The sequence below is a fragment of the Equus caballus genome, chromosome 17, assembly GCF_041296265.1.
Source record: "Equus caballus isolate H_3958 breed thoroughbred chromosome 17, TB-T2T, whole genome shotgun sequence".
In the NCBI taxonomy this organism is placed as follows: domain Eukaryota; kingdom Metazoa; phylum Chordata; class Mammalia; order Perissodactyla; family Equidae; genus Equus; species Equus caballus.
Genome location: NC_091700.1, coordinates 25,111,748 through 25,123,646, shown reverse-complemented (window position 1 = coordinate 25,123,646; position 11,899 = coordinate 25,111,748). Strand labels below are relative to the sequence as shown.

The 11,899-nt window shown below is 49.8% G+C and overlaps 1 protein-coding gene across 3 annotated transcripts; it reads left to right on the top strand.

The window, feature by feature from the left end:
* Positions 1-2,999: 2,999 nt before the first annotated feature.
* Positions 3,000-11,899, top strand: URAD (ureidoimidazoline (2-oxo-4-hydroxy-4-carboxy-5-) decarboxylase). 3 transcript variants are annotated; one of them, XM_070240197.1, is made up of 2 exons: positions 3,000-3,228; positions 9,667-11,892. In XM_070240197.1, the coding sequence occupies exon 2, from the start codon at positions 10,965-10,967 to the stop codon at positions 11,640-11,642; it is 678 nt and encodes a 225-aa protein (XP_070096298.1). In that variant the 5' UTR covers positions 3,000-3,228; positions 9,667-10,964; the 3' UTR covers positions 11,643-11,892. The 3 variants fall into 3 exon arrangements, with proteins under 3 accessions (XP_070096298.1, XP_070096297.1, XP_023477216.2); XM_070240196.1 differs by having other exon boundaries at positions 3,004-3,228; positions 10,688-11,892; XM_023621448.2 differs by having other exon boundaries at positions 3,006-3,228; positions 11,158-11,899.

Genomic DNA, 11,899 nt, shown 5'->3' with positions numbered 1-11,899 from the left:
GTTAAGTCACTTACGGACACACGGAGGTACGAGGTGCAGGTGTCCTGGAACCCACGCCTGCCGCCTCCTCACAGCCACAGCCACCCCTGTGGCTGCCTGGGTGCCGTCTGCCTCTTTGGCTCAGTCCTCAGCCAGTCAAGAGGGTCTGGTAACAGCAAGGTTATATGGGTTCCAACTCCCAGTTTATCTCAAATTAAAAATGCACATGGAGGAAAGCAATTTGCCTTTGTGGTATCTTATTGAGAAGCCACTTCTGCATAAGCTCCAGTCATGAAACGTTAATGGCTGTAGCTGAAGAGGGCAGGTGCACGAAGTGTTTCAACTAAAAAATGAAATAAAAATTTGACTGTGCCTATTTAAGAATCTTCTCCGCATACTGCTAAAAGTCTCTTATTTCAAAAGAAAAATTATAATAAAGTCACATATAATACATTCAGCAACCAGAACATAAGAATCATATCTTGGATGGTCAAACACAAATTATGAGGCTACATCCATATATAAATTAACTCTAAGAAATGCAGCTTCATTGATGTATAATTCATATACCATACAATTCACCTAGTTATAGTGCACAATTCAATAACTTAGCTTTTTGATTGGATGAATATTGCCTTACCTTCTGACCACCCTACATTTCTTTGGTTGATTTGATTGGTGAGCATCAAAACAGGACAAGTTAAGCCCCAGGGTGCTTCTGTGGCATCTGTTTGGCTTTTCTGTGAACGTTGTTTCTATATCCGTGACTATTTAATTTCTCAACTTTTTGTGTCTTAAAGGTTCACATGTTAGTAGGTTATTTGGAGTTCCATTATTTTGCAATAGATACAACAAAATAAAAGGAGGTTAGTTTTCCAGTCTCTGCGAGAAATGCAATACTATCAGTAGCTGGGTCTGTCCTGCCACGTGAATCAGCATTTCCAGGAGCTGAAGGAGTTTCTATTTGCAAATTCAGATGTCTATCTCCTGCTGCTCTCAGAGGAACTGAGAACCCCCAGGCTCCAAGCCCAGGGCAGGAGCACCTTTGGTTGGGGGATCATCTCGGTGTGCAGAGGTAACAGAAGGAACTGGTAAAGCCTCATGCAAGAGGGATGGGGGACGAAGAGAGGGGAGCCAAGAACCCCTTCTTCCTCAGCTCCACCTTCTTTTCCACTCACTGAGAGTCCAGGGACAAGGGTGGGAATAAGGCCTGGCCAGCCCAATCGTGGGACCCTAGACAGACCACACCTTCCCTTTTCCCACAGTCTTATTCTGACATTGTGGCCGCTGCACTCGAGTGGTCAGGTCAGCACTAGAATGCACCAAGGCAGAGGGCAGTGGTGGAGGGAGAAGCGGAGGAAATGGACAGTGGGCTGTTAACTGGGTCTGAGGCAAAACCTGCAGGGACAAGGAAAAGACTATGTGACTCTGGTGGCAGAAGGGAAAAAAAGAGAAAATTCTGTGGTTCGCCCAACAGGAAGATTGTACACAGAAAATGTTAGATTTGCCAGCACTCGTGTAGTGCTATGTAACAGGCACCATTTTAAGCACTTTGGAATATTAGTTCACTTAATCTTTGCAAAAATTCCATGAGGTAAATACTATTATCCCCACTTTACAGACAAAGAAGCTAGCTACAGAAGAGTTCAATAATGCGTCAATGTCAGATGGTAGGTGGCAGAGCCGGGATCAGAACTCTTGGGTCCGTGCTCTGTGCACTGTGCCCGATGCTGCACACACGTGACAGGATCCACTGTGTTTTCACATATATGAAGGTATATGACGTGTAAGTGTTAATCTTGTATGTCTTCCTTCATATGTGAAGACAGGGCTGGCCATGGTGGTACTTCTAGCACCTGACTAACCCTCTTTGAAAAGTAAATTTCATCAGCTTCTTTTCAAAGGATGGGGTCTCGGTCATGACCCTTTGGCCTAGTTAGTCCAAGTGAGGCCCGGGCTGGGAATCTTCTACAGAGTTGGGACAAAATCTGTGGCTGCTGGTAGATTGTCACAGGCGCTATTGTCACCTGCTTCTCACAGACCACAGGGCAAACGTGAGTGATTTATTAATGCTAATGAGGCTGCTCTCTCACTGAATTTCAATTCAGATGGAAGCAAATGCGTAGCTAGTATGACTTTTGGAAATATGTTTGCATTTCTAGTACTAGAAGGAGATAGCAACAACTTCTTTCTTTATTTTTAAATTCCGACCCCTCCTTTTTTTTGATTTTATCTTCCACCGTATTTTTGTTTGAGTATACATGAAACACAGTAGGGTGAGAAATTTAATCTACGTGATCATTTGGTCAACTAAGTCACCCCATGGTGTTCATGGGGGGCCTGCTGTGGACACCCTTCCAGGCACCCAGGACACAGAAACAAGCAAGACACACTGTGTCCGGGTTCATGGAGTAAGTCCGGCTGAGATGTGATATGCAGGTAAATAAATACAATTAGCAAGTGATTTCAGATAGAGATAGGCATATTCAGGAAGAAAATAATACATAACAGTGTTTGAGAGACAACTGAGAGTGGGGCAGAATCACTCCTTAGAAACGGCATGCTGTTTAGTGAGCATTTATTAAATACATACTGTACTCAGAGTTTGAGATACAGAGAGAGAGTGAAACACACCATTTGGTCCTCGAAGGCAGCACCCACAGATGGGAAATCAAACCCCAAGTGCGCTGACTCATGCTCTGCCTTTGAGTTATCAGGGACGACCTCCCTGGGGTAATGCTGACATTAAAACGTTGATGACACCAAAAGTCTATCTGGCTTGAACGCTGAGAGTGGAATACGGCCCCTACTGGCTTTGATAACGGGAACAGATTGGTTGGAAACGTTTACAATGCAGAGATCTTGCTCCCCGGATTAGAACCGTAAGCCTGTGTTTGTCCATTACACAGATAGTCTGGGTCTGCTTCTCCCAGAGGCCTTTTTACACGTGCCAAGCTGGTGTTGCATAAAGAGCAAGCTTGTGCATTCAGCAAATATAACCTGGTGAGCAGAGCGACGTTACTCATTCACCGATAGGGGAGCCAGCGTCCTGCAGCCTCTGGCTGAACACGGCAATGGACATGGAGAAGGTCAACTCTATGGACTTCGGGGAGTTTGTGGATGTGTTCGGGAACGTCGTGGAGAGATGTCCTCTGATTGCAGCTGCCGTTTGGTCCCAGCGCCCGTTCTCTGACTTGGAAGATTTAGAGAAGCACTTTTTTGCGTTTATTGATGCTCTTCCACAGTCAGGTAAGGCTGCAGTATTAGACACCGAGATTCTCCACAGAGGGGTTTCAAATATGCTTATCAAAATATTTTTAGACATTTTAGACTACTTGCTTATACTTGATATATTTATTTAGTTATTTTTATGGTAAGGTGTAGTAAGTTTCCTCAGACTTAGTACTCAAGAGTCAAGCACTTACATGGTGTTAAGCCAAAGGTGGAATGAAAGAACGTGTGTTGGCTCAGGTCAAGTGGCTGTTAAATATTAAAGCCATGAGGTCACGAGGAAAAAGGAACAGGCGCTGTTCTCCTCGGGCCTCCCAGCAGCTCAGAGGCCAAAGGTCAGGCTGAGGGCCCACCCTCTCTCCACTGAGTGTGTTCACTTTGGGAACGTCCTATATGCAAGACAGGAGACAGCTCAATATCAGAATATCTCAGGAGCCCAGGGGAAAGGAGAAATGGCTGATATTTTTACCAGAAGGAGCTAGTTTGGACCGGACTGCTAAGGAAAGGGGACTCACCCAGATCAGCAACTCCCTGGGGGAGTTCGAGGGAAAATACGAAAATCTGAAGGAATTCTTCTGGAGAAAAGGAAAGAAATTGTTGATTTCCCATGGTTAGAGAGGGAAAAGGAGGCCCTTCTGGGTGCGGGGTGGGAGAGGCGGACGTGGAGGTTTGGGCTGACCCCAAGTGACTCAGCATGACACACAGGCTCTCTGGGATGCAGCTGCCAAGCGTTAGCAGTGGAAGCTGCCTCCTGGGCTGTCCTGACACTCTCCAGAGACGCCTGGACGCCTGGACGGAGCTGAAGGGGCGCAGGGGCAAGGCAGGGCTGCCTTCACAGAGGGCCTTCTAAGGGGTCTGGGGTGGGGAGGGAGGACGGCTGCTCTCTTCTCTTCCATAGTGAGGCCAACAAATAAAGTCCTGCTCTCAGTCCAGGGCTTTCACACTGGATGGTCTCTGACTGTCAGATGAGCGTCTCCCAAATAAGGAGCTCATGTTAGGCTCATCAAGGAAGAGGGGAAGACAGTGTTATAAAAGCAAATGGACAGAAACGTCTGGGCCACATTGATGCTCACTCACTCCAAAGCCAAACTCAGCTCCACCACTGGGCTCCGGCACAGGGGCAACTGGCGACCCCGAGCCTTCTGACTGATGACTCACGGGAACAGTTGGCCCCGCTCCACGGGTGAGGTGACTCAGGCTTGTCGGCCCAAAGCCTGCAGAGCAAGCTGGAAAGAGCAAGGGGCCCTGGAGCCCACGGTCGGATTGTCTGACAGGAAAACAGAGGAGGCTGAATGAAAGCCTGCTAGGCCAGAGGGGAAATGACTTTTCCAGGGTGTGAATGCCTTCTGAATGACATTGTTCTATGTCATTAAGGAAGAAAATCCCAGGATCTGTTTCAATACCCAAAGTGGTGGTGGGGCTGCGGAGGGAAGGCACTGAGAGAAAGCTGTGATAGCGTGAAGAATTTAACTCTAGCATTCATTGGTTTATCCAGTTATTCAACAAACATTATTTGGGGTTTACTCTGTGCCAGGAACTTAGATAATACAATAAAAATGTCCCTATTTCTGTCTTCTTTCCCACCAGCAGTCACTCCAACCAGTTTGACCAGAAGTTCTAGTTAAGGTTAGTTAAGACCTAGTTCAGGTTAAATCTAATCACAGTCCTGAGCAAAGTGGGATTTGGGGCAGGTCTGGCATACACTCCCTCACTCCCCAGGCTTGTATTTGATCCCCCTCCAGACTCAGTGGAACTTCTGTCTTCTGGCCAGTGTCAGAATCCTATATCACTCAGGGAATAGAATATTGGCACTTAAGAAGGGTTTGCTGAATGAATGAATGAAATTGTTCCTAAGATGACTTTAAAAGATGACGGATCCTGATATTACCCCTTCCCCACACATTTTAACTGCAGTGACTTTCATGGCAGGTCAGTGGGACAAGATGACTGGAGAGAATTCAGGCCACCTGGACAGTGGTTTGCTTCTGCACTAGGCACACTTCTTTGGAGGGACCCCCACCCCCCCGCTGGTGGAGCCTGCTTCTTAGCCCTGTGCCAGTATCTGCGTTTCTCTTAGACAGACGGCTGGGAGCAGAGCCTCAATGGTGATGTTAGCAGTAGGAAAAACAATAACACTAGCTAAAATGTATTTAACCCTTACTACTGGTGCGTTTGAGGACATTTCTAAACACTTTGCATTTGTTAACTCATTTACATTTACTCCTCATCACAATCCTATAAAACAAGCATTGTCATTATTATCCCCTTTTTACAGATGAGAAAACTGAGGCACAAAGAGATTAAGTAACCTGATCAAGGGCACACAGCTAGAAAATGGCAGAACCAGTATTCAAACCCTAATAGTCAACCCAACAGCTTTTGAAGGATTTTCCAGAGAATTAGAAGCAAAGTGTAGAAACAGTTTCTAGGCATTTCATCTATTCATTCACTAATTTATTCAATTAACATTAATTCTTGATGTCCCAGATCCCATGTTTGGTAGTTTAAACAATCAAATAAAATGGGGTTTACTGTATAGTCTAGCTTTAATCCTTGGATAGTAAAGAACAAACTGGGTGTAACGGGGCCTTTGAATCCTAAAACTAAAAAGTTCCCAAAACTTAAAGAGATGTTCAGGATATGACGATCTACCTGGTCAAGGATTTGTTTTAGACGATCTAAGAAAACCCTACACCATTACCAGAAAACTGAAAATCCTGTTTCTGGAGTAAGCCCAGGTCCACGATCCACTTAGATTACGCTATGATGACTACTGGTCAGTAGGTGGCAGTCCTGGATTAACATTCAGCTCCAGCACTACTTGGCAAAGTGCCCTTTCAAGACAATCAGTTCCTGGTTACCAGGCAAGCGGGATGGTGCTAGTAAAGGGAAGAAGGTTGAAACACACCCACCACACACACACACACACAAATGCACACACCACAAACACACACACACACACAAACGTACACCCCACACACATACACTCACACCACACACATACATTACATACACATACTCCACACATGCATCACACACAGAGCCAACAAGAAGACGGTTCAGCACTGATTTGTGTTAAAAATCAAAGAGCAAAAAAACTGTAATAGAGTTAATTGTGCATCCCTTTGTGGCATTTCATGATAGCAATAATGCCATAATTCATTATTTAATATTTATTTCAGAACATAGTTGTTGAATAAATGAAAGAGTTACATACTAATAATTCCCTTAAATGCAGGCTATAATGTATTTAGTTGAGGCTATTACAATGTGTTCAGTCAAAAAATATATGGCATTCCTTCCCGAGAGTGACGTGTTGGTCAGTAAATACCTATCAAGTGCCCGCTGTGCCCCAGGAACTGTCCCCAGTACTGGGGACAGAGCAGGGAACAAGACAAGTGCCTGCCTTCCGTAAGTTTACATTCTAGTGAAGGGAGACAGGATCAACTGAAATAAATAAGATAACTTCAGATGTTAGAAGTAATAGAATAAAATATGTAATATTGTAGAAAATATGTAATAAAGGCGGTCTTTCTTAGGAAGTGACATTTGAGTTTAAAACCAAAGAGGAGAAGGCAGTAGTCAAAGATCTAGAAGGCCGCTCTAAGAAAAGGAGCCAGAGACTGGACATTTTAGGGGCACAGACAGACCCAGGCAATCAGAGAATAGTGAAGAGTGGAGGGAGATGAGGAAAGAGAGGTCGGGGAGGGGGCTGGCTGTGGTGGTAACAGTGGGAGGTGATGGTCATTTGGACGAGGGTGGGAGCAGGAGAGGTGGGGAGATGTGGCTGGATTCTTAGAATAGATTTTAGAGTTAGAGCTAACAGGGTTTTTTTTTTTTTAAAGATTCTATTTTTTCCTTTTTCTCCCCAAAGCCCCCCAGTACATAGTTGTATATTCTTCTCCGTGGGTCCTTCTAGTTGTGGCACGTGGGACGCCGCCCCAGTGTGGCCCGATGAGCAGTGCCATGTCCGCGCCCAGGATTCGAACCAATGAAACACTGGGCCGCCTGCAGCGGAGCCCGAGAACCCAACCACTCGGCCACAGGGCCGGCTCCTAACCGGGTTTTTGTGATGGATTTGTTGGGGGAAGGCAGGTCAGAAACAAAGAGAAATTAAGGATAACTCCTAAGCTTGTAGTCTGAGCAACTGCGTGGGTGGCGGGGTTGTTTTCTACAATGAGGAAGACTTTGGAATTGAGCGGACTGGAAGGAGAACGAGAGCTTGTTAAGTCCGGGATGCCTAATCATCATCCAAATGAAAATATTGAGTGTTCACTTGTTTCTTCATATCACAGGAACTCAGTGGAAAGCTGTGGGCTAGATGAGATCAGGGTTTCATCAAAGAATTGATGGCATTTAAAGCCATGGGACTAGATGAGAACACTTGGGGCATCAGTGTAAATACAGAAGGGAAGAGATGTGAGTCCTGAGTCCTGGGGTACTTCACTGTTGGTGATCTGGCAGAGCAGGAACCAGTGATAAAAGCAGGCAAGTGATGGTAATCTTCCATGAAGGAGAGAGGGCCAACCACATGACATGTTCCCAAGAGATTGAGACAGGAGGCCTGATAACTGGGCTTAGGCAAGATGTCCATCATCTGTGACCTTGAGGAGCACAGATTGGTTGGCGGGTGGGGCTGAACGCTTGATAGAGTGAACCTGGAATGGAAGGTGAGGAAGCGGAGAGACCAGGTAGACAACTTCTTTGAGGAGCTTTCCTGTAAGGAGGAGCAAAGACAAGCAAAGAGGCTAGAGGACAACTGGAATCAGGGGAGGGTGTGAATTTTGTTTAAGGGAGTGAGTGATTCTAAGGCACGTTTGTGGGTTGATGAGGATAAGGCAGTGGTGGGGGAAAGAAATCAATGATTGAAATTGTGGTTTTTGAGACGGAAAAGATGGGCTGGCTTCCAGAATACAAGTGGAGAGGTTGGTCTTCAACAGAAGGGACAGGTGATCCATTGTACCGGGAGCACACTAGTTGGCAGACATGTAGGGACACTGGCGGACTCTATTGGGATTCTAGGCCAATCGTCTGCTCTTCAGAGGCCACCATTGCCTGCCTTGTTCTTCTCCTGTTGAAACAACCAGTGCTGGCTCTGTGCCAGGAGCTCTTCTAGGTGCAAAATGCGCGACTTCTGGCGGCAGCAAACAACGTCCACACTTCCATCTCTAGATGGGACGTGACAATGGCACAGGCAGCAAGTCTAAGGTTTTAGGAACGACAGAAGAACAGGCAGCTTTGAAATGGCCCTGCGAACCACAGGACATTCGACTGACCTGGCCAGGGCTTGGGCATTCCAGGTGGGAGGACCTGCAGGACTGGAGGTGAGGAGGGTGGGAAGTCCCCAGGCAGTCTCCAGCCTCCTGTGGGGGTTTAAGGCCAGGCTGGGAGTACCTTGTGGAGGAAGCATTGGATGGGGAATTGGGGCTTTGCTGCAGCCAGTGGGTCCGTGCCATCCTGGGCAGTACTTAAGGAGCCAAAGGTTTGGGGCAGTAAAGATGGAGTCTTTGGCTGGACGGGATCGGGTTCTGTTTCTTCCCCCTATCCGACTCCCCACACCTTTTTCTTTTTATCTGCAGCTGAGGTGTATGTGTGTGTATTTAAATTCCAGTTCCTCTTATTTAGTTTCTTTTCTTCTTCTCTTTGCTCTGTCCTTTCCTCGGCTTCCCTTCTCTCCTCTCACCCCTCACCTCCCCGCACACAGCGGAAAACACAGGCTCAGTCCTAGGCAAACATTAACCCCAGGCGATGTTTTCAAGAGGGGAGACAAACCCCGGGGAGCGAGAAGCGAGGTGCAAGGGGGAGGACAGAGGCAGGTCGGCGCGCGTGGGACCTGCCGGGCCGCCTCCACTCCGTGCTCCGTGGGGCGAGGGGAGTCCGGTGGGGGCGGCAAGGGGACAGACCCTACTCCCGCGCCCGGGCCTCCCCCCAGTAACTACTTCCCTGGGAACTCGAGCTGGGCCTCTAGAGAGTCAGGAATAGAAAAGGAAGCCGAGAGAGAGGGAATCCTGTGGGAAGACGGCGTCTTGGCCCCCCTCGCCTTGAGGCTGCTTTGAAAATCTGAATATGCAAAGTAGGGGGCGCGGGCGGTCGTGCCGGGTCCGGCCCGTAGGGCCTTCCAGGACTCGCGGTTTCCCCATTCGCCCGCCGAGGTCGTTCGCGGTCCCAGGCTGGGTGGGTGCAGGGTAGATTCGGGCGCCGCTCCGGGTCAGGACCGGCAAGAGGCCGCCCAGCACAGCCAACCCCCCGGCCGAGGGTTGAGGTCTCCCCAGGTCGGGAATTTCACACCCACCACCTGCATTTTCACACCGCCCAAACGGGGCTGGACGCATGAAGCGGGAAAGAGCCACCTGTTGTTTGCAGTGCCCGAGGGACAGGGCCCGTGAGGGGTTTTAAAACAGTGGTGCTGCAGAGATCGGATTATTGGTGACATGTCTCGTTTTAAACTCTCTTTAGCTTTGTAGGGGCAGCCAGTGCGCTGAAGACGCCTGCGACTTGGAGTCCAGGATCCAGGCTCAGGCCCTTGGCTACTGGCTAAGTGACCTTGGGCAGGTCACCCGACCCTTTCAGAGCCTCCACTGAATCCTCTCTTAAATGCAGATCTTTCCCCAGTCCTCCCCTCTTCTGAGGACACTGGTCTATGCCTTAGCTGGAACAATCCCAATCATCCTTTAGTTGGGCAGAAACTGTAAGGTTTGAGTAAGGGGAGGCTTATACCGTAATTAAAAGGGGGTTAAATTATCCCCTTTTCCAGTAGAGCCCAATGCCTACTCCCAGTGCAGGAGTCGGACGCTTCCAGCCGCGTCGCAGTCCAGTTACCCAGCATCTACTAGGATTAATAATAAAGGCTGTTCACTGAAGGCTCGCTGGCATTAGGTGCTGTGTTTTAGGTAGGTGCATTGTCTTTAATCCTCACAACTACTCAGCAAGTTAGGTGTCATTATGCTCCTTGTGTGGATTACGGCCCCCTGTTTACCATATCTGAGATCTTGCCCAGCCCTGAGGATCCTAATTCCCTCTTTAGCGAGCTAAGTAAAGTGATTGGCGATGTCTCAGGGAAAACCTGGATCAGGGTATTTACAATCCCAGGTATCATCCCCGGGGTTTCCAATTTTAGGCCGAGGAGATTATGAGAAGCTGTCTTCAAAGAAAACGTTCTTCTCTGCGGTCTCTTTGGGATCTGCAGGTGGAGGAGGGAAATGAGCCTCACACAGGGTGGGTGGTGAGCGGGCGCTGTTTTCCTAAACGGAAGAAAGCCACATTCGTTCGAAGGGCTGTGGAATTCCTGCTGAAGAGAGGGCTTCTTTGCAGGTAATCATCTGCAAGGCTCTTTGGTTGCCTGATTCCAGGAGCCCAGAACTCACACTTAGGGTCGCAAAATTCTGGGCATTTATTTGTCAGCCCCATGTCATCCCTATGGACTCTCCTGGCTCTTCTCCTTTGGAACAGAACGAAACCCATTCCTCGGCTTTTGCAGGAAGTCTTCAGGCCCTCGCGTCCGGCCCTCTCCGACATCAAAGCCCCTCTGAGAGCAAAGGACTTTGAAAAGATACGAAACCCTCGGACTCCTTATCGCGTCCCAGCTCCCTCCCGAGCAAGTCGTAAATTCCGAGCCTCAGAGACCTCTCCCCTCCGCTCTTCTTGCCCCAAGGTCTCAAAGGACAAACTTGTCACTTCCCGTCCCGCCCCTGGGTCCTGGCCGAAGCAGGGACCGAGGGGCGCAAGGTTCGGGATGTGTACGAGAGGCGGGTGCAATGGGCCCCCCAGCGCCTCCTCGACGCCCCTTGTTGCCCCTCGTTACCTCCTGGGGCCCCTGCTTCCCTCTGGAAGCCCTCTTCGGGGCAGGGCAGGAGGCCGGGCTCGGCCTGAACGCAGCCCTCTGTGCCCTCTCCGCGGAGCTCAGCAGGCGCGGTGACGCGCTCCCGCCGTGTCTGTGCTTCTTCGCAGGCCAAGAGGGCATCCTGCGCTGCCACCCGGACCTGGCGGGCCGCGAGCTGCAGCGGGGCACGCTCACCGCCGAGTCGCAGCGGGAGCAGAGCGGCGCGGGCCTGACGAGCCTGAGCGCGGACGAGCGGCTCCGGCTGGCCGAGCTCAACGCGCAGTACCGCGCGCGCTTCGGCTTCCCCTTCGTGCTGGCGGCCCGCCTCAGCGACCGCGCGGCCGTGCCGCGAGAGCTAGCGCGCAGGCTGCACTGCCCGCCCGCGCAGGAGCTGCGCACCGCCCTGGCCGAGGTGAAGAAGATCGGCCACTTGCGTCTCGCGGACCTCCTCGGCGTGGACCCTGCCGGGCCGCAGCGGCCGCGCGAGCCCGGGGCGCCGGACGCTCGTCGGGACGCGCGGGGGCCGCAGCCCGGCGCTGTGCGCCCTGGGCTGGAGGCTGTCGCAAGCCTGGAACGGCGTCCACACACGCGCGTAAAGGAAGGGGAGAATTGAGGCAATCATACGAATAACGAACCCTTTTGTCCACACACCCACACGCTCACGCTTTGCCAAAATATTTGTATAGTTTCACGCTTTGCCCCCGATTTATCCAGCTCACTGCTTCAATTCTTCACTCCCTTTGCGGCCCGTTGACACCACCAGCCTTTGTGGATTCCAAAGCGCTTATCCAGCCCTTGTTGCCTCCCCACCCTCTCTGCTAAGCCCGAGCTGCAAAGCAAAACGGACGGAAAAGGGATCTTTTACTCCAC